Raw genomic sequence first — 23,520 nt, forward strand, 5'->3', positions numbered from 1 at the left:
AAAATAAAAAGGCAAAATTATATATTACAATATATCACAATATATTTTAAGAAATATATTGGTAAATATATTTTTCTTTCGTAAGGGTAAAGCTGGAACACAACTTTTCAAATTGGAACAGATTTTCTAACACTAGGCATCATACACTCTCTGACTTAATGGTTACTTTCTCTTTGAATGGTAACATCACAGACTAAATGACTGAAGGCTGGAATACATTTCACAACATTTGCCAGTTGGATATGACAGATTTCACAGTGTGCGATAAACAAAGACCTGTTTTGAACTTTAGACATAGATCGATTTTTCTTTTTTAAAACTTTCATTCTATGATTCCATCCAGTCAGAGGACATCAGCCGACTGCTCAGAATCCACAGACTGGCTCTGACTTTGGCCAACTAGCATTGATAATATTGTATAATCGATTACAACTTTTTGATGAAAGAATACGAAGACAAAATGAGAAGAAAATAAATTGGTCCAATATAAACAGTGAACATTAGCTTTTCAAGCTTTATTTTAACATCATTACAAGACAGTATCTAACATGTTTTAATATTGAGAACAGCTTTCAAATTACACTAGGACAAAACATAGAGTCTCTTTTGTATTTGTTTGTTGTGCAACATTTGATGTTAACATCTTTCCTCAATTTGTACAAAAATGAGGATAACAGTCAGTTACGAGCAAAATGCACTTTAAATCAAAAAATGTCTGCCTGTTATAGGCCATTAATGTGTGTGGCAATTTTGCTCTTTTTAACAAGAGTATACCATATAAACATGCAGTTACACCAGAATAATAAATTCAAGACACTTATTTCGATAATCTATCCATAATATTTCACATGAAATCTACAGGTAAGTCAGGAATATCACCCCAGAAATGTAAGCAAAGAGGTTTCTGTAGCAAATGCATCAGAGCTTATGGAAAACTGACTTGTCATGTAATTCAAAAGATACTTAAGCAAGATTTCACTGAATTGAACAGTAAGTGCGTGCTCTATGCTACACCTCAGGTCCTGTAATCACAAAGGCTAAAGCACACCATATATGCTGAGGTATATTCAGACTGGACTTTGGCACTGTGTAGAAATCAGTTTAAAGCCTTTGGGACAATCTAAACAGTCCAGCCTTAATCCAACAGTCTTTAGCCTGAATAGCAGCTAAATGCTACCTCTGCAATAGAAGACAGTACAAAATGTTTAAAAACCGCTTTAGAGCCTTCACATACTGTATGGTTTTACCAACACAACCTCACAGCAATTCCAAACTATTTCGATGAATTGACGGCAATGTTGAATGAATTCGTACAATCCCATTCCTATATTTTCACACAATCTGCTTAACGCCCCACTGATAGTTCAGTTTAGGGACAGAGCTTCATGCTTTGTTTGTCTACAAATCACATCGTATGAATTCACACAAATTGGCAACTTTTAAAACATTTAAGTTTCCTCACGAGTTCGGTGGGTTATTCCTCCATTTTTTAAGATCTTCAGACCCATAACCCAAATAAATAAGCATTCAGTGTTTGCTTTACTTCAAGATCTCGAAGCACAAGACAACAGTGTGGAACTAAGCTAAATTGTGGAATATGTGCACCCTGCTCCACACATGGAGGTGGAGGGGTTATGGATATCTTTAAGTGGTTTCCTGAGATATGATGGAAATGTTAAACTAAGTGTGACCCCAAAAACATACAGAGAGCCTGGAAAGCAGGGTCTTCTAATCTTAAACATCTGTAATAATATATCGTCAGTCAGTATTATTATCGTGTCTACGGTTTATTAGTATTATTGAGTTTATGCTGCCTTTTTTCACATTAAGTAGTCTGTGAAAACACACGTTTTATACTTAGGGTCCAAAAATAACACCTGCCATGTGCCAAACTGACGTAAAATGGGAATTTGCTGAGTAAGTAAATGGATTTACTGGCCATTTGGGTCACCGAAACATAATGCAAATATAAGAAACCACCAAAACTAGTGTAAAAATTGTTTATGAGAGGTAGTGTTTCAAATAAGGGCGAGGAAAATGGTCGAAAATGTGACAAATATGTACCTTACTTCAACAAAATTCAAGGTCTAGTCATTGTTTCCATATGTGATTTCATGATTCTGATCTCGTAAGAGGTCATGCTAGTATTTCTTGAACACAGGAACAAATTGTGCGAACCGTGATGCCTAATTTGCAAAGATATGAACAAAAGCATCATTATAGGGTGAATTCCAATCAGAATATACATTCCCTTTCCCTTCCCTGTGCCCTCTCTACTTTGGGACACATTTACCTTACATATTTATTTATAACAAACACATATCTAACATTTCTTTACGACACAGCCTTGAATTTGCTTTTGAGTAAGGTGTTTGAATCAGACTCAGTCAGTGACTATTTGACTCACTCACTGAATCATGAATCATTTTTGGTGATGTTTGATTACTATCAAAAAATATATATAAAATACTGAATGATGGTATATTTTATGTTGGTACTTCTGAACAAATATCTTTATCAAATTAACAATCATTTGGCTTATAATTGTGCCATTTTATGAGCTCTTAAATTAAATTTGTATTACCACTATTGGGCTGAATGGCAAGAAGCTAATTTTGGACCTAGTATGCAAAACTGTACTAACCTTAATGATCATCAGTGTCATTTAAGATAATGAAATTATTCGGTTTCTTTCAGGGCCAAGCACCAGTTTGGTGTAAGCCTACATAATATTACATTTAAAGATATGAGCCACTTTTGTTTTTTCAGGTACATGCCTTGGTAATGATCTTTGCTGACATGTCTACAGCAATCTCAGCCTCATGCAAAATATTATGGTAACAAAGTCACATTGCATACCACATATAGACCATCCTGTGTGAGGAAGGTGGGGTTGACCAGGAGAAAACGGCCCTCCTCTGAAACAATACTACAGTACTTTGAGGTATTGAGTCCTTTAGCAATCTCCAAGAGGCACCCAACTTACCTCTTTCCTCTTAGTGTGGCCAAAAACTTTGGCCAAACATCGAGCCAGGGCTGAGCAGCAGGCAGCAGAGGCAGAATAAACAGAGAATGGCGTCTGAAGTCCTGTTAGAGTTCTTAAGTGTGCAAGCCCAACCTTGACTTTGCAGAGCATTCTTTTCACGAGTCAGGTACATGGCCTCTCAGCATCACGTCAACAGCTCAGCTAATGTGTTAATGTGATAATTCCCCTCAATAATTTTTACACTCGGTTTATTTGCTGAAATCTACATTTTCAGTGTCGTCGTTTATATGGATCACGTCATTTGAAATAAGACACTGCTTTCTTGAGTCCTCATGTGAAATACTTGCAGTTTGTTGAGTCAATGAAACAATCAGCGGTGCACTTGAGATGTCCATAAGATCTGTGAACAGAAAGACATGCATGTTATTTGGACAAATTTAACCAAATTTTGTTAAGGATCAACATTAATATATATATATATATATGAATCAAATCAAAATTCTTTTACAATATTATTTTAATATAATATTGTGCTATCTACTAGCACAAGAAAACAGGGACAAGAAAACAGCTAATTTTCCTCAAGGGGGATTTTAGCTTTGCCCTATCCTTTTTAAATAGGCTTGAACAGTCTTACCCAGGCAAAAAGGATCTGCATGTGTGAAAGCCAAAATCCTTTCCATCACACTCCTCTGCTTCTTCATAGCGATATCCATCCCCACAATATGCAAGTTTGCATTCTGAGAAAAAGAGATAAGAGGAGAAAATAAAAAAAAATATCTGTGAAATTTACAGTAAAAAGCTGGCAGCTGTGTGGTAGCAAATTTACGTATATGGAAGCAACATTTTAAGCTTTACAGCCTGAACTCAAATTAGAAAACATATGTGACCCTGGACCACAGAAGATTAAGTCTTAAGAGACTGGGGTATATTTTTAGCAATAGCCAAAATATATATATATATTGTACGGGTCAAAATTACATATTTTTTATTTTAGGCCAAACATCATGATATTAAATAAAGATCATGTTCCATAAATATATTTTGTACATTTCCTACAGTAAATATATCAAAACAATTTTGGATTAATAATATGCATTGATAAGAATTCATTTAGACAACTTCAAAGGTGATTTTCTCAGTATTTAGTTTTTTTTTTTTTTTTGCACCCTCAGATTCCAGATTTTCAAATAGTTGTATCCAGTGCTTTAAGTGGGCCGGTACGCACTGGTACTCAGTACCGCCACTTCCAAATACAGCTCTTGAGCGTACCGCCACCTCTCCGTGCGCCCAGAACGTGCTTTTAGCGTACCGGTACGCTCATTTGGACATCTTTTTTAATAGAGGTTTTAATCTTTTACCTGCACTGCCGATTTTCAGAGCGCCCTTCATAATGCAAGCTTCCTAATTCATCCCACCGAAAGCAGAGACTACATTACCCATTCACCCTTAAGTTATACAAGTGAATAGCGCATGTGTCGCTTTTCCCACTGTTAAGTGTCAATAACTCAACGTGGCCGGAGAAGGTGTGTGCAACTCGTTATGAGTGTACACTCGGTTCAGTTAACAATCAAATACAGTTATCTACACTTAATATGTTTTCTTGGCTTCAGACTCTGAACACTGAAAGAACAAAATCAGAATCAGATGATTCGCTGACTGACACCTCACCTAATCTGAATGAAATTACTGCAGGTCAGACTCAACGTAATGAAGTAATGCAGCTCTTTCAGGTAGGGTGACCAGACGTCCCGAAAAATTTGGGACAGTCCCGAAATCTAAACTGTTGTCCCGACTCCTGAATCTGGCCCTAATTGTCCCGAAAATTATACTAAAGTAAAATCTTGAGTATTTATTGTCTGATTAACATTAAAAACTGTCTGCGGAGGTTGAGTCGTCCTGCAGCCCCCGCTGGCTGCTCATTGGCTGCAGCATCTTTTTTCTAAGTTCTAAAAAAATACCGTAGGCGGCTAGGCACAAATTTAGATATTCATTAATCTAATTAATCTATAGCCTATGCACAAAGACAATATGATCTTTTTGTCCCCTTTTTGTTTTAAAGCTTGATGAAGAGAGCGCAAGTTGCTGCAGCTGCGAGGAGGACAGTGATGCACGAGTACAGGAGTGATTGACAGTACGCGGCACTGTGTACAAAAAATACTCCGCTACACAATTATTTCGTTATTTTCGTTTAAGCTTATTAACGTTAGCGTTACAGAAAGGTCTGATTTACGCACTGTTACAACAGTTTTTTTTTTTTTTTACAATGACATTAAAGTTCATTTATTTTAATGTTGCTGTTTCTTGTGGCAGAAAGAGTAATGACAGACAGTTAATCTTTGAATGAAAATGTGTTTAGTTAAGGTTTGAAATTCATTATATTTTATTATAGGCTACGAAGTCTAATATCATAAGCCCCCCATCCCATCACCCAAGACCACAGACACCCCCAACCCCCCCCCCCCCCCCCCATTAATAAAATAGGCTATAATAGAGTACCGGCACCTCTTTTGGGCCACTTAAAGCACTGGTTGTATCTCAGCCAAATATTGTACGATCCTAATAATCCATACATCATGGTTTTTTTACTCAGCTTTCAAAATATGTATACATTTGTATACACTGGTCCAGAGTCCCTCAACCTTGCACTGCCCTGATATTGGCAGGTCAGACAAATGGGATCCAAGGCTGGGTTGACTTCCACAGTGCCAATGAGCCCAATGTTGCAGTGGCAGAGCAGGAGGAAAGGAAGGAGTAGGAAGAAAGGGATGTTGATGAAACCCAAGAAGTGAACTCCATAGCACCCCCAAGAACGGAATTGAGCCAAAGGGCCAGGAATCTGAAGAACCCACTACAAAGGAACAAGATCAATTGGCCAAAGGCCAAAGAGGCTAAGGAGTGGAGAAAGTTGGACGAACATCTGAGTGGGCTGCTGCAAAAAAGCTCTGTGCGGGTCAGTGGTAGCCAAGCTAAACCTGTTTGGGGAAATCCTGTATGAAGAATGCAGCAACAGATACAGTGAGGTGACCATTAGAGCAACCATAATAAGATCAAAAGACAGGAGGGAGAAAGAGATCGATGACCTGATGATAAGCAGAAGGCAGCTCCACAATCGTTAGAGGAAGGCAGAGGAGTCTGAGAAGGACAGTCTTAAAGCTCTCTGGGATGAGATCAGAAGATTTCTTGCTAACCTCAGGAGGGTAGAAAGCATCAGAAGATGGAGAAAAAGGAAGGAGAAGGAAAGATTAAGTTTTTTTCAGGAATCCATTCCGGTATGCACGCTGGTTCCTTGAGGAAAAGACAAGTGGAATTCTGGATGTTTCCAAAGAAGAACTGCAGGAGTAAATCCGCACTCAGTACAGTGACCCAGCAAGGAAAACCCCCTAGACTCACCAGGGTATGTGCCTAGACCCTCAGAACCATCAGGCCTGTTTGACGCATCACCACCAAAGTTCAACCAGATCAGGCACATGTTCCAGCGGGCAAGATCTGCTTCAGCACCAGGCCCAAACGGAATACTGTAAAAGCTGAATAAGAACTGAAGCTGTTATGGACCCTGATGAGAATCACCTGGATTAAGCCGACCATACCATCTGAGTGGTAGAGGGCAGCGGCAGTCTCTATTCCCAAACGACAGAACGTAACCATAGAGCAGTTCAGGAGCAAAGCTCTACTGAATGTGGAGGGGAAAATTTTCTTCTCTTTGATGGCAAAAGAATGTTCACCTACCTTACGGAGAACAACTACATCAATACCAGCTGTGAGAAAGGACTCTAGGTTTCCCTGGCTGTGTAGAGTATGCTTCTATGATTTGGGAACCGATCCAGACCACTAAGAGGGAGAAAAAAAGATCTGCTAGACCTCGCTAATGCCTATGGGTCAGTGCCATACGCAACATCAGGACCATGATCATGAACTACTACCAGGACATGCACATGTGCCTTGCACTGAAGAAAGTCACCACTGGTTGGCAACAACTGGAAGCAGGGACCGCAATGGGATGCTCCATTTCTCCCATCCTCTTTGTGGCAGCGTCTGAGGTCATCCTGATCGGGGCAAGGCAGGTGGTGGGTGGGGTCTGGCTGCTTGCAGGTCAGAGGCTTCCGTCCCTAAGGAGCTATATGGACAACATTAACTACCTGCTACAAACTGCCCCATGTACAACCAGGCTGCTTAAGAGGTTGGATGAGCTGATCACCTGGGCCAGAATGAATTTCAAGCCACAGGAGTCAAGGAGCCTCTGATTACAAAAGGGGGAGAGAAATGATAGTCACCATCAGCAGGGAAGATATCCCCAACATTGCGGATCAGCCCATCCGAAGCCAGGAAAGACTATATAAAGACTATTTATATACATCTGGTGTCTCAGACAAGGACATGGGGAAATTCATCCTTCGGCAGCTATCAGAAGGCCTATCCAAGATCGACGCAAGCAAGCTACCTGTAAAGTACAATGGAATTAAGGGATTCCTCAGACAGGGCAGTGGGTGATGCAAATGCCAGAATTGAGACTGGAAGGAAATGGAGGGCTAAGGAGGAGGTGCAGAAGGTGATGTGAAGACTGCAAGGCAGGCCTAGGATGGAGCGAGCCACCAATCCTATGGTCCAAGGCAAGTAGGAAGGAGAGGAAGGACCTAGTTGTTGCAGAGCTCACCAGGACTGAGCAGGAGGAGCTCAGAGTAAGGTCTGTGGCACAGGGGCAGCAGGGGTGGTGGACAACTTGGGAGGGTTTTGCGAGCCGAGCAAGCGGCTGGGCAGAGTTCTGGAAACTTCCACAGGCTTGGCTAAGTTTCTGTATTAGGGCAACATACAACACCCTCCCGAGCCCTAAAAACCTCCACCAGTGGCTTGGAACAGAGCAATCCTCTGACCTCTGCGGGACCATTAAAGCCTCACTCCAGCATGTTCTGTCAGGCTGTAAAAAAGCACTGACACAGGGTTGGCTCAGTTGGCGGCATGGCCAAGTGCTCAGGAAGCTGGCAGGGGTGCTGGAGAAAAGTCGGTCGAGTCCATTAGAGAGTCGATGTCAGATACACTTCCTCAGGCAGGGGGAACCCACAATGCATACCAGTAAGAGACCAACCGCCAAGCTATTAACAGCAGGGGTGGTGTGGAAGATGGAAGTAGACCTGGGAAGGCAGCTACAGTTCCCACAGGAAATATGCAGCACCATATTAAGACCAGACGTGGTGGTGTGGTCTGCAGCTGTGAAGTCAGTGATACTGATCAAGCTGACAGTGCCATGGGAGGAGGTGCTGGATGCTGCCAACAAGAGAAAGATGGCGAAGTATGCAGACTTGGTCACAGAGTGCAGAGAAAGTGGATGGAGTGTGAGGCTGTACGCGGTGGAGGTGGGAGCTAGAAGCTTTGTGGTCAGATCAATATCATGCCTGCTCAAGGACCTGGGACTACGGGGAGCCACACTAAGCAGATCAACCAAAGAGTACTCTGAGGAAGCTGAGAAATCAAGCCACTGGCTCTGGTTGAAATGACGAGACAAGGCTTGGGAAGCAACATCTAATCAGGTTTTGCTGCAGGGGGTGTCAGGAAGACATCCCTGGTCACTGCCCCGCCACCAGGAGACATTCTGGGTTAAGGGGCAAAACATCAATGAGCGACGGTCCCCAGCTGATGACCCTGCAGCAAAACCACATGGTATGTGGTCAGGTTTAGACCTGCCTCAGGGAAGAGGACGCCCCTGCCATGCATAGCCCAGCATAGGAGGTACGACAGGCCTAAAGTCCAGCAGAAAGACCACCTTGCTGTTATGAATAACCAAACTAAAATCTCTTGAGAGTTTTGTTTTGAGGGGGTGGCTTATCAATATACAGTCCAGACATTCAGACTGTCGCTGGCACCACACGTTTACGAAGTCTGAAGACACAGCTCTTTCCCCTCTGTGACAGATGGGAATCTGCATTATGAATTACCTCAACAAATGGCTTATGCTTGCCAGATTGAAGGAGGAACTTATTTGCTTTTACTCATCCACCTGAAGCGGCTTAGGCTAAAAATGTATTTAGCCAAGGGCTCTCTGTCTCCCAGTCAGCAAGTTGTCTTCCTGGGGACAGTTATCAATTTAGACCAGATGCAGGCACGGATTATTCTGGAACTTTCCCTTATGATTTAGCAGCTAGCGGCTTAATTTAAACTCAGCACTTCATGTCCCCTCTGAGATTTCCAGAGGATTATCATGCTTAAGTCAGCTGCCTCCTCTGTGATTTCTTTGGCCCTGCTTCATATGCAGCCCCTTCAATACTGACTCAAAGTGCATTTACCATCCCACACTTGGAGCCTGGGACATTTTCATCTCAAGGTAACCCACAGCTGCATCAGAGCTGTGGCCCATTGGATAACTTCTCACCTGTTTCAGTCAGGTGTCCTGTTGGGACTGAGCTCCAGAGGGAAGGTAGGCACGACAGAAGCCTCCAACTTGGGTTTGTGAGCACTGCATGGGTCCTGTTCAAACCTGGAGCAACGCTTATACATCAACTGCTTCGAGATGATGGCAATCTTTTCTGGCCCTGATAGACTTCCTACCGGCCTTAAAGGGGCACCACATTTTGGTCCACTCAGACAATATGACGGTGATAGCCTTTATAATTCACCAAGGCGGTCTCAGGTCGTGCTCCTTTCACAGGATGTCTTGACTCCTCCTCCTGCAATCTTCTCTTGCTGAAAGCAGTTGGGCAGACTGTTCCAAGGAGCGAATTTGCTGTCCAAAGGCAATGTAGCACCAGAAGAATGGAGACTACATCCCCAAATGGTTCAAATGATCTGTGATCTACCTCTGCCTCCCTACTCTACCTTCAGGGAGGCAGAGGTAGACCTCTTCATCTCAGAAGACAATGTTCCCTGGCCAATTGATTTATCAAAGCAGTGAGATGACCTGGCCCACGAATGGCCCAGTGCTCGCATGAATGCGTTCCTCCCAGTTGCCCTGCTTCCTCAGGTCATAAAATGGGTCAGAGAAGTCAGATTCTCGGTCCTTCTGGTGGCCCTGCACTATATATGACAGTATATGAAAGTTTGACGGCCGATATACAGCTATATCTTACATCTACTCGTGTATTATTGCTTATATATACAGTATGTTACAGCGAGAGATAATGTACTCTCTTGACAAGATTTTGCATGACAAGAATACAAGATCAGTTGCATAACCACTGCATATTATTCAGCTCATTACATGGCACACGAAAATAAATTAAATAAATGATTGTATTTTATGCAGAAATAAAACTATGGGACCTTTCAATGTTTGATTCTGATTGGTTGACAAACATTTTAAGGTGTGCAATTATTTTCAGGGAAACACAAAGTAGTTCCAGGCAGGTCTTGACAACATTACATGTACATATCACTTCACCATATTATGTCCTTAGTGACTACAAAAGCAAAAGAACCAAAGCCCATAATGACACAGACCAAGCAAATAAATATATTAAACAATATAATGACAAATTATTTCTATGTAAATCCCACGATGTTACATTTTATTTTGAATGCAGTAATCAACCAGTCAAAATGGATTATTCCAGAGAGCCATGTAATGAATGATAGCATATGTTGGGATGACTCCTGAATGAAGGTGTTATTCTTGGATTCATTTGCTAGAACAGTACCGTATTATTCCCAGTTCAGAGAGCACTCTTACATCAAACCATATTCATTTACAGCATATTGTTGGGAATAAGCTGTCAGCTGGAGTGCTGATGTTTCAAGCTGATACTTACTGACACAGCCATCTGTGACCACCTTATTTCCGTCATCACACTCCTCTCTATTCTCAACTTGCACGATGCTGTCTCCGCAGAAGCCCTCCTGGTCGGCATCACGCTCCATCGACTGGAACGGTATTAACTGCAATCAAAGAGTCTTTTACAGAGGTAGAAACTAAATTCACTATATATGTAAAACTATTAAGAAATAAAATGTCTGTCAAAAACAGTCTGTAACGACTGTAATTGGGTGGTTGGCATAAAATTATTTGGGCTGCTGACATATTAACATGCTACAGTACAATTCATACTTCATTTAAATCATTTGACAAACTAAACGAAATATTTGCAATTGAAAAAAATTGTCTCATAACTGGGCTATTAAATTAAGAACTATGTTATGAATGTTAATTTGTGCAAAAAACTTTTTATTAATGATTATTATTATTATTAATTCTATATTATTTAATATTATTAAAACTATTACGAACTATTAGATATCACTATACTTTCTCCCTTTGATTAATCACAGTACATTAAAATAGTTGTTTTATATTAAAATCTTTTGAAATATTATGTTTAAATAAGCAAATGAAGCACTACCTAATTAAATTTACTCTAATTTGCATACATTTACAGTACAAAAATCTGAACATTGGGTATTTTTTTTCTACAATGGGGTTTTTGGATAAACTCCATAAATCCGAAAATACTGTCAACGAGCAGAAAAATAAAATAAAATAAATATCAATAATATCAATAACATTTTATAAATCAGGTAAATTACGTATATGAACCCCTCTGCATAAACCTTCAGAATAAAGATAGGAATAAAACTGTAAAGTTGTAAGTATGAAAGTGATTCAGAAGGGAATTACTGGTTTAGTGCAGGAGGGGAAAAAAAGCAACCTTTAATGATATGTATTCTATAAGATATCTACTGACAGAGAGAGAGTGTAATAATATCATAACTGTGCATTAAATTAATTAAAAATAAATGTGTATTTTGGATGTTTTCTTACTACTAAACTGAAATAAGACAATGTGCCAACTCTCCTTGTATACATGATTTTGGTTTAGACAACATTATTGATGAGCACCTGAATTGGCATCCAGCCGTCAGTGTCTTTGAAGTAAAGTGACCTTTGATCTTTACGGAAGGCCAAAGCGTTATCAGTCTGGAGGCGGTTCAGCTCCTGTTCGTTATTTACCACAAATATCTGCAGCACAGATATGAAATATTATCAAATGTTGCCCCCCCCCCAAAAAAAGGTAAAAAATAAATAAAAAATCAATCCAGTGCAATGCACACAGATATCTGGGAATATTCAAGCTCAGTTTGTAAACTGTCTTGGCAATGCTGGCTTACCGCTGGAACTCTGGGATAGCTACCCCAGTGGTCAAAGGAAGAACTGGCACTCGAGGTGGCACTGCAGCCACAGCGGCCTGTCCTGCCGGTTTGTCCCTTCTCCCCTTTCTGTCCTACCATGTACAGTCCTGAAGGAGAGGTAAACAACATTGAACTAAAGACATAAATGACCCTCCATGTGATGCAAAGTAATGAAGTGATTTTAAGAGCTACTAAACCTGGCCTCATCTATCACGAAGAGAAAGCAATCGAGTTAATATGCACGCAAACCAAAACAAGACAGCAGCTGTCCTGTGAATAAAGTGATGACATAATGTTTGTAATTCTGCGAGAAGCTTGGCTTGCTCCGGCCGTCAGTTAAGGACATGATGTCATGGCGTCAGTCTCCTTTGGGGCTTCTGTTTCAGTCATGGATCAGGTTGCTGTTGAAGCTAAATAGACCAGTGGTAGGATTTCCTGCAGTGATTTAAGATCCATGTGCTTCACAGTCTGCTCATGGCGAATGTTGCAATGTCATCATGTGATCCTGACAGGGCCGTAACCACCATAGATATTGATAATTAGTGATGGCCAAATGGCCAAAATCCTCAGAAACCTCAGATCAGATGACAAAAAGGTTTAAATGCTACATTTTATGCTGTTCTGCCACAACGATCTAACAGAGCTAGACAATTTCGAAATAATTTAGAGAGCCAATCATATCAAAGTAGGCGGGGTTAACTGCTCACATAAGAAGAGCGAGAGTTCCAGCACGAAGCGTTCAAATTGAGCGAGGTGGAATTCATATTTGACTGATTTTTATAGAAATGTTAATTGACCGACAGTAATATCCAGGAATGCAAACTACTGTACTTTTTTCTCAAATAGAGGACAAGAAATATATTTTTTTTTTTTACATATTAGGTATACAAATCAATGTGCATGTGTTTAAAATATTATTTGCAAATAGTTCAAGACCTGGTTAATGCCTTGGATCTTGAAATCTTAAACAAATCCATCTCAAAAGATATATAATATGCTAAAAAATTATTTATACATTCAAATAACAATGCATGATATTAATAATTAATTAATTAGTTAATACAATATAAATAGTATCGGGGTTAACACATTACAACTAAAGTGAGTTAAGTAGTCAGACTCCTTTTTTTCAAGTAAGAGTTACTCTTTCAAATAAGTAACATGAGTTCCGCATTTCAGTCAGTCACGCTTGACGTCACTTCGGTGACAGACGTATTGGGATTCCCTAGACGTCTCCGTACGTAACCAAGACTTTTTTCCATTTATCCTGACAGCTCTCCTGTCCTCATGTTGAGAGAAATCGTGAGTAAGTGCAGAGGCGCTGTGTGCACTGATTTAAAAATAACACAAAAATAATGCAAAAGTAACTTTCCCCAACACGGAGTATAAATCATTTTATATAATAATTTTATTTGACAGTAAGGACTTTTAGTTACAATATATGTGAGATATTTTAAATAAATAGAGTTGTTTTTAACTTTCTTCAAGGTATCAAGGTTTCAACAAAAACATTAAGCAGAAAAACGTTTTTCTTAATTTAGTTTTGCACTCACAGGAAATATATTAAATTGGAAAATGTATTTACTTTAAATGGTAATACAATTGCAGTGTTTTTACTGTATTTTTGATCAAACAAATGTAGCCCTGGTGAACATAACACTTCAAAAACATAGTTAAAAGTTAAAAAAGTAGTTAAATAAACTTAACCTCAAATTTTTAAACAATGCTGTACAAAATTTTATTTCTTAATTTCTTAATTTACACACACACACACACACACACACACACACACACACACACACACACACACACACACACACACACACACACACACACACACACACACACACACACACACACATATATATATATATATAAAATACATTTTTATAAAATTTTAATTATTAGAATTAACTTTTCATTTTTGTTTTTCATTTTCCATTTAATTTCTCCAATGAAACTACACTTTCTTAGAGACCACAAGAGATTTGAGAACTGATAGAAATGTAATACCTGAGGTGGGCAAACCAGGAGGGCCGGGGTGACCAGGAACCCCCTGAGGGCCTGCAGGACCCATGGGTCCAGTTGCACCAGTGTCACCTTTTGCTCCCTGCATCAGAAATCAATAATAATGGTACTTTATTTCCAGTCCTTTTGTGCTGTTATCATGTTGCTATTACGTGTTTGGGGATGGATCACCTGCTTTCCTCTTTTTCCTGGGCGGCCGGTGGGTCCCCTGTTCCCTGAGCTTCCAGGTTCTCCTTTTGGGCCCATTTCACCCTGAGAAATGATTTTAAAATCACAAATAAAATTACTTTTGTTTTATTATGTTAACTAATAACAGACCATTTCTTTTTATATATAACCTTTAAAAAAATATTAAATATTTATAATAATATACAATAATATTTTCAGGACCTTCTGCCCAAGCATTCCAGGAAGACCCATTGATCCCTGAATCAGTATAAAAGAATAAATTATGGATTAGAGCAGTTACAATTTCCAATATAAAACTAATTTTACTATGGTAAATTACCTTGTCTCCTTTTGAGCCAGTTACACCTCTTAAACCTTGTGAACCCTATGAGGACAACATCAAAACAGCAGAAGAATACTAACTAACAATGAACAACTGCGGTAAAAAAATGAAAGCATGAAATTAAGGATGAATAAAAGTGGGTTCAGAGAGGTAACTCACTTTTTCACCCTTATGTCCAGGTAAACCCTGCAATAAATTAATAATATTCAGCACACAAGTGTATTATTCTGTCTGCATATGACAAGGCATTATGACAGCAGCAGTCCTAATTCAGGAAACAAAGACTGTCCAGACCTTGTGTCCAATTGGTCCTCTTGCCCCTGGCATGCCCATCAGCCCAGGGTCGCCTTTCTCCCCCTGTTAAAAACACAGGGATCACCTCAATGGACACTAATCACACTACCATGCTGTCACATCATTGTGTATACTGTTGAGGTCCATTACAATTCATGCTGTAGAAACACAACTTTTCCCCTATTAGTATCTGCACTAAAAGTTCATAGCTAATTAGTTTAAAGATTGTACCATACACTACAGTAGTAATAGTAATAGTACATATACTATAGTTTTTAAATGTGATTTAATCTAATTACAAGTACTACATTTTTGGAATCTGATTATTTAATCCAGATTACATGTAATCAGTTACTACCCAGCTCTCTCTCTGTGTGTGTGTATATATATATATATATATATATATATATATATATATATATATATATATATATATATATATATATATATATATATATATATATATGGCCGTCGAGTGACTTGTCTTAAAAAGATTTTGGTATAAGTCATTGTAATCCATAATTATGTCCCCACGGGATGCAACAAATTGCTAATTTTAATGGGTTTTATTGTTTTTGTCTTGTCGTGCTTGTTCTGATCGGGACATGCATCACAGTATGGCAAGGGGCGTAACATTTCCATCACACGCTTGAAGCATTTGGGCCATTCACAATGCAATGAATAGCTGGCCAATCAGTGTACACCTCGTTTTCAGAACGATGAGCTTTGTAAACAACGACACATTTCAGGAGCATAGAGGAGAAAAAATATGTACAGCATGTGGAAAATAATGTGGTTTTTTGTACCTTAAACTGCATAAACACATTTCATTACATCAAATGCACGAAATAGTGTTCTTTTTAGTAATATCATATGAACCCATTCATTTTCTTTGAAAATATTTTGGAATACAGCAGTCATACAAAAACAGACAGTAGCCCAGCCTAATAATAATTTGTCTATATTAAAAGTATTGCTCTTAACAGGCCTGTGTGTTTTGTATCACTAGGGAAGTGTCCATTCTCGGAGTATATAAACCATGCCAGCGTGAAGCATGCCGATTTCAGCTTGCGCTGTTCTGTAGTTTATTAAAAGTTTGTTCGTTCTGAACGGATTGCGTGTCTATATTGCACCAAAATGCGACACTGCACTCCCTTGGGTCCGCAGCAACACACCCTCCACGCGTGAAGTCTATTAGATGACCCGTTCTCAACATAAAAAAATGCAAACAGACAGACAGAAAGAGATTCCTGCCTTTTTTTCACCGTGTCGACACTGGACACGACATGTTGGCCAAACTCAATCCTCTCAAAAGTGAAGACACATGAAAAAACACATGGAATTTGCAACAAAGCACCTAATGAACCCTCAGATTGTGAGAAATAAGATTCTCTGGTCTGATGAAACACAAATCCAAACATCATGTTTGGAGGAAACCATGCACTGCTCATCACCTGCAGAGTACCATCCCAAAAGATAAATGTGCTGGTAGCAGCCTCATGTTGTTTTTCCGCAGCAGGGACAGTAAAGCTTGTTGCATCATACCAAAAAGACTGTGGTGCTTCAACTAAGTACTGCATTAAGGGTATAAATACTTATGCAAAGTACTAATTTCAGTTTTTGAATTTTCATAAATTTGCAAAGTTTTTTGCTTTGTCATTATAGTGTATGGAGTGTAGATTAATGTGGAAAAAAAAAAGTTAAAGCAGTCATTTTAAGGGGTAAGAATTATTTTTATAGGCACTCTGTATGTCACGGTTTCCACAAAAATATCCTGCAGTACAACTTCATACCATGTACCACAGACAGGAACTAACACAAAGAGACAATACAGTTATATTCTATGGTTCAGGAATTGTGTTCAGTTGTGATGATGGAAATAATTACTCACTTTAGGCCCAGTTGGTCCTTGCAATCCACTTGGTCCCGGTCGCCCTGGAAGACCAGGAGGGCCAGTGTGTCCCTGTAACACATATAGAATTTTTTTACACAAAGAGAGAAATATACATTTAAAGGTACTATAAGCTTTAAAAAATCAGCTCCAAGTGTCCTTGCATATTGGCAGATATCACTGAAATTAATGTCTTGGCTTAAAAATTATTTTTGAAAGCTCAGATTGCTGATGTTGTTTTGGCTTATATATCTTTAGTACATAGGTTTTGGCTTTGTCTTAATTTTCATTAAAACAATTGTATTACACTTTTTTTATTGATTGATAAAATAATACCTTATATTACAGAAGTTGCTATATTATGGATTTTAGCACAGATGGAATACTGTATCAATCAATTATGTTTATCTTTATTTTCATTTAATTTTTTGTTTTAGCAATTCTAGTACTACCACTTAAATATTTTTCAGTTATTACCAAGGCAACATTACGTTTTTCATCAATCAATCAATGTTTATTCATAGTGCACATTTGTAGTGTAAACACAATCAAGGTTGATCAAATTGCTGTACAATAAAAGCATCACAATGAATTAAAAGGGAATAAGATATAGAAATAAAAACTAAATAAACATGCAACAGAAAATCAACAGTGTACAAGAGAGACCCAAAATAACATTAAGGAATGTAATACAAGGAGAAAATATATATCTTAAGAAAGAAATTAAATGTAATGGATGGGACCTGTCTAATGTGAAGAGGAAGTCAGCAGCGGCAAAAGCGCGATCACCTTGATTTTTTATTTTAACACTGGGAACAGTGAGTAGGCCAAGGTCATGATCTTAAGGTTCTAGAAGAAGTATACAGGAATAATAAATCAATTAAGTATTGAGGTGCCAGGTTTTGAGGGCTTTGTAGGTAAATAATCTATGCTTGACAGGCAGCAAGTAAACACATAGGTGTAAAATAGGTGTAATGTGGTTATATTTGGGCTTTCCTTTGAACAATCCAGCAGCTGCATTTTGAATCAGCTGCAGATGAGAAATGGAAGCTTGAGTAACGCCATAATACAGCAACTTGCAGTAGTCAAACAGACATTTTACAAAGACATGGATTGCGGTTTCAAAATTGCTCATGGATCAAAAAGAGATTAACTTTAGCAAGAAGGAAAAGTTGATGAGTGACTTGACAACAACAGATATCCGTTTGTCCAACTTTAAGATGCAGGCAAATAGGATGTCCAAATGTCTGGCACACTGCAAATTTTGTGGGACAAGTGAGATCAAAATCAAGTTTTTCTTTGAACCAAACATAACATTTGGAATTTCTTGAAAGCCATAGTATAATTTCTTTTAAGCCCTCAATAGTGGCAAAAGAGAGTTTTTAATTGTTAATCTGTAATATAAGATAGATTTGGGTGTTGACAGTATATAGATGCAAAGACACAGCATATTTATCAAAAATAGAGGCCAGGGGGAGGATATACAGGGAAAACATCACAGGTCCAAGAACTGATCCCTGTGGAATACCACAAACAAAAGGTATATTTTGGAAGATGAGTTATGCCCCAGATGAACAATAAAACACCTAATTGACAAATAAGAGTGAAATCACTGTAATACAGTAACATCCACACAGATCTCCAGCAGGGAAGAATGTCATGGAGGACCAAATCAAATGTAGCATTGCAATCTAAAAGGACTAAAGCCATGTTTTCCCCTGAACAAGTCATGATAATCTTATATTTATATTTTGTTTAAACTTTGAATTGCTGGATTTATTTATTTATTTATTATTATTAGTTAATTTTTTATTGTAGTGAATGATAACAACATTTATATTTCAGGGCAGTAAGGACAAGCTGAGGACAACATGTCTTCAGAGTGCTTTGAGGGACAAAACAGCCATCAGAGAGAGAGAGAGAGAGAGAGAGAGAGAGAGAGAGAGAGAGAGAGAGAGGGAGAGAGAGAGAGAGAGAGAGAGAGAGAGAGAGAGAGAGAGAGAGAGAGAGAGAGAGAGAGAGAGAGAGAGAGAGAGAGAGAGAGAGAGAGATATCTCCTGGCTTTAATTAAATAATGCGTTAAGGGCAGGAGCCGGGCATTGTGGGAGAGGGAATGATTTATTGGGCTGCCCCAGCAGCGCTTAGCTAAATTACTATGCAATGCTACAAAGCATCCTACACCAGCAGCACTCCACTCTCAGTGCCCGTCTGGAGTGAAACAATGCACCAGCACACCCAAAATCCTTTGCAGTGGTTTAGTGGCTTCTCGGTTTACCCACAGCCCTGCTGTAGGTATTACTGACTCCGGTCCCAAATGCCTTTCAGGAAACCACAAAAGTTCACAACGTGATTGTGGGACAGGAGCCATGGGAATGTTCCACTGTGGAATGAGCCTAATGATGGTGACTACAAGTGTCCCCTGATGTTTAGCTCTCTGCTACTAATAACATACTGAAGATCATGTGACCTGTCTACCTGTGTCAGTGTTGGACTTGCATTTACTTTCCTTCAGCTCACGTTATGCTGCAGCTTTAAAATTGTTTGCATCTCATATTCCTTGTTCTTCCTTTTTTCAAAGTAAATCCACTTATTGGAAAACAGAGGACAGTGAGTCTCACCTTTTGTCCAGGTCTTCCAATTTCACCCTGCAACACAGAGAAGGGGAGGAGGGAATAAGAACAGTCATTTTATCAGTGTGTTACAATATACATAGACTTGAGAGTCATTGATTTATATAGGAAAAGTTTATAAAGTCATAATTTCTTGTGCAAGTTTGCCCTTTCATTCATCTGCAAAGCAAAAATAGAAGACATCTTTTAAGAATGTTTCAGCTGCTTTTGTGTTTTCTAAACCTTGTTTAGTGTTAGTACCTATTTATTACACAGTTCTTATAATTACTATAATAACTACATAGTATGCACATGCTGACCAGGACTATACTATAAAGTGTAACCATAACAAGAATAATTTAAAAGAATGATAAGAATAATTCCTTAATTCACTTGACCAATTAATCAGCTTCCTTTCGCTCTCGTTCTTAATTGCTTTTCATGCTGTTGTGTGTGCATGTATATATTTACATAAGCATGCATCATACCTTATCTCCCTTTGGTCCCTTTGGTCCTGGCAGTCCAGCTGGACCCTGATCATAAAACAAACATAACTGTTTATTGCTTATCCAAAACATCTGGCTAAAGCCACAGTAACCATAAGTATTTATTCTAACCAATTGTGTTGACCAGAACTCATAATTGTTGTTTCCAAACCGGTTTTCCAAATACTTCTCCCGCCTTCTATTGGTTGACGAAAAAATAATAGCCCTGCCCCAAACCCAATTCACTGAATACTGTGATTTTTTTGTCAGGCGGAGTGAACAAAACGATGACCAAAGCACCACAGAGCCACAGTATTTATACTTTTTGAAGAAATCAGCCAACGAATGGCTTCCCAATAGTTCCTTATGTACTACATCTTTACAACCTATGCCTGTATTGCAACAGGATGCATAATGTTCTTGGCTGACAACCTCAGAAATATTCGCTACACAACTGACAACAAATGACAGAGATGAAACTGTATTGAGATTGGAGTGAACTTGCAGGGCCGGGGTGAACTCTCTTTTGGGGTTTTGAGTGTCTGTGTGTGTCTCTCTTGGGGTTGCTTCTAAGAATGGTACGATGCAGCAGAGGCCGGCAATGGAAAAAGGTCTATATCTATCTGCTCTAAATGTGGGGCGTTAATGGCCTGCTGTGTCTTGGTGGCCAAACTGGTCACATCTGTGTAACTACAGAAAGACGTCTGGGGAACTCACATGGGTCTCACATGCTGAGAGGGTTATGAAGGCTAATTACAGACCTGGAACTGACCATTGTGACAACTCAACTCATGTGACTATAAAGAGTTTGAGTTTGTCAGGGTTTGTACATGTAAATATAGCTTATGGGTTGTTGATATTTTGTCTGGATTGATTTATATGTTCAGAAATTAAAAAAATAAAAATGGCATTAATAAATCCAAATAAATAATATTATCCAAATAAATGACCAAATAAAGGTCATGTGGAGTGGCCAACATTTAGAAACATGCAGAAAACAATTATATGTAATTCTACCTCTTTATTAAATGGCAAGGTTAGGTTGTAAAATGTGCCATAAAGCATTAATGAATTAATAATTCTTATTGAAATACATACATTTTAATACATAATTCATGAGTCTTGTAAACATAGATTAAATTAAATAATGATCAAGATTTGTACACCCACATGTATTAAAGTTGTAATAAGGAAAATCCTTTTACTTGATAGTTATGCCACATAACATGTTAAAGCATTAAACTGAAATGGTATAAACGGTTTTCAAAACCATATGAAAGCAACATGAATACATTAGTATGTTCTGAACATCTAAACAAATCTAACAAAATGTTTCCTTTTTCTCATTGGCCCTTCTTTCTGTCTAGTTTGTCAAATGCTCTTGTACACAGTCTTTGCCATTTAAACAGTGTAAACAAACAGAACAACTACAGATCATTGTGGGATGACATTTCACTCAGTATGAAAAAGGCTAATGCATGCTTTCATTTTAAAATCGTGTACATTTTTGTGCCAAAAAATGTATGTTAATACACCTTAAAGTCTGCTGTTTCATAGTTGGACATATCTATGTAGTTTTGTCCTCAACATTAAAATCTGAAGCACATACCTGAATGCCAGGAGGTCCTGGTGGTCCTGGTGGTCCTGGAGGCCCTGGGCAACACGTGGGGGGTTTGGGATTGTGCTCGTCTTCTGAGTTACATTCATTTGGTTGAACAACAGTCACAGTCTATAAGATAAGTCCCAGAAATGTACAGTTTGTCACCATTGAATATTGTGGTCATGGGGACAAATTAATGTACTTATTGACACCCTGAAGTACCTGGAACCTAAACCAGGTGCTTGATCAGTTGTCATGAATCAGGACTCACCAGAGGACCCTGCTGCCACAGCGAAGGGGGTGGAGGGAAGAGAGGGGGCGGAGGCGGACTCAGTAAACAGCAGGGGTTGAATTTCTTTCTGGTTTCCAGCAACAGGAGATCTAGATGAGGGGAAATACTGTTTCATGAGGAACATGTCAACAGACACGTGGTCCAGCAGAACATTGTTTGACTCCACTGTCTTGGAAAAGAGGGACTGAAACACATGACTGTGTCTTTGATACTATGACACTTCTCAGGTGGAAGAACTAAGGAGTGTGATGAAAGGTACTCCATAACTGAAATTAAAGATGTATCTGCAAATATGTAATACCGGAGCTTTTCTTATAAAAACAAAAATTCTTTTTCCTGAGGCATCACTTCTCAGTTCACAGTTGCATATAATATGAATATGAACTACTAATATCTGACAACCACTTTTTGTTGTCACACTGAACAGAATATGTATCGATTCATCAGTTGAAACCTAACATGCTTTGAATAGTTTTGCTGTAAAAAATCTCTTATAAAATAAATTGTGCAATGATACTGATGATTTTTTTTTGTACTCACAATTATTGTTGTGCACAAGCAAAAAGTGACCATATTAAAAATTAATTTAAATCAATCAATCAATCGATAACAGTACATTAAAATAGAAATTCCAGAAAGATGTTAACTTTGCAAAAACAACTTGCCTAATTAAACTTTTCACTGCAGTGTTGGCTGACAAAACTGAAACACAGCAATTTTGCCATTAGAGATAATAACCAGAGATAAGTCACTGATGCCTGTAGGGAAATTAATCGCAGAAATAAGGCAAAATATTAACTTGATTTTCATTACAGGGCTGTGGTCTCCAAATGTTTTGAAATTCAAAATTTTACTTGAAGTATATTCAAGCAAATATTTTAATACTGGGACACATTTTAATCAAAGTGCATGTTATATGCTTGCACCCAATTTATATCAAGACTTCCTAAAGAGCAGTGCAACGTATTTATGTTATGAATACTCTGAATTTGAATTGCAACTGAATTTAATTTGCATGATTCATGAAAATACCAGATGATTCTATCAAAAAAAAATGTTGTTGGTGCAGATTTGATTTGATTTGCATATCATGTGCAAACATACTTTACTCTGTCAGAGAAAACCTCTAACATCAGCCTACTAAACATGTGCAAGAGATAATGATGTCTTACCTGTTGGACGAGGGAATATATTATCCACATAAGAGAATGATGCCACATGGCAGAGGAGTTGAAAATATAGTCCGAGTGTGAAAAGAATCATGCTGCCGGCTGCGGTCTACCTCCAATAGGACCGAGGAGTGATCTGAAACAGTCCAGCACTACACCTCTCTCTGCCCACCTCTCTCTCTCTCTTACACACACACATACACGCTTTTAGTAGAAGTGAATGCCAACCAATGTCTGTTACACCTCTCCCATGTATTGGCCTGAGCTAAATATACATGAGGCAGCCGGTCAGCTGCCCTCTGTAGCCAATATTAGCCTGTTACTACTGCCAGTGCTGCCTTTGTTTCCTCTGCCTCTAATGGACAGGGAAAACAAAACAGTGTGGATAGAAATGACATTGAAATAGCAAGGTGTCACGCCAGAGGCTACCAGCATTCATTCATTGATAACACCACCCAGCAACATGTTTGCTGAATGAAACCCAAAACTTGTTTCTTACTAATTGTAGAGAGCTGATTCCAAAATAGAGGCTATTTTGCTTCAG

At 38.7% G+C, this 23,520-nt stretch overlaps 1 protein-coding gene across 1 annotated transcript; it reads right to left on the reverse strand.

Moving 5' to 3' along the window:
- Positions 1-504: 504 nt before the first annotated feature.
- LOC113060183 (acetylcholinesterase collagenic tail peptide-like) lies at positions 505-23,195 on the reverse strand. The gene is made up of 17 exons (XM_026229072.1): positions 22,980-23,195; positions 21,787-21,896; positions 21,525-21,644; positions 19,919-19,963; positions 19,440-19,466; positions 16,822-16,893; positions 14,931-14,993; positions 14,796-14,822; positions 14,634-14,678; positions 14,516-14,551; positions 14,297-14,377; positions 14,111-14,207; positions 12,077-12,204; positions 11,808-11,927; positions 10,723-10,849; positions 3,624-3,726; positions 505-3,386 (listed from the first exon to the last, which is right to left on the reverse strand). Exons 1-17 carry the CDS (start codon positions 23,068-23,070, stop codon positions 3,317-3,319), a joined length of 1,362 nt encoding a protein of 453 aa, XP_026084857.1. The 5' UTR covers positions 23,071-23,195; the 3' UTR covers positions 505-3,316.
- Between the last annotated feature and the right edge of the window lie 325 nt (positions 23,196-23,520).

The sequence above is a fragment of the Carassius auratus genome, chromosome 41 (assembly GCF_003368295.1).
Source record: "Carassius auratus strain Wakin chromosome 41, ASM336829v1, whole genome shotgun sequence".
In the NCBI taxonomy this organism is placed as follows: domain Eukaryota; kingdom Metazoa; phylum Chordata; class Actinopteri; order Cypriniformes; family Cyprinidae; genus Carassius; species Carassius auratus.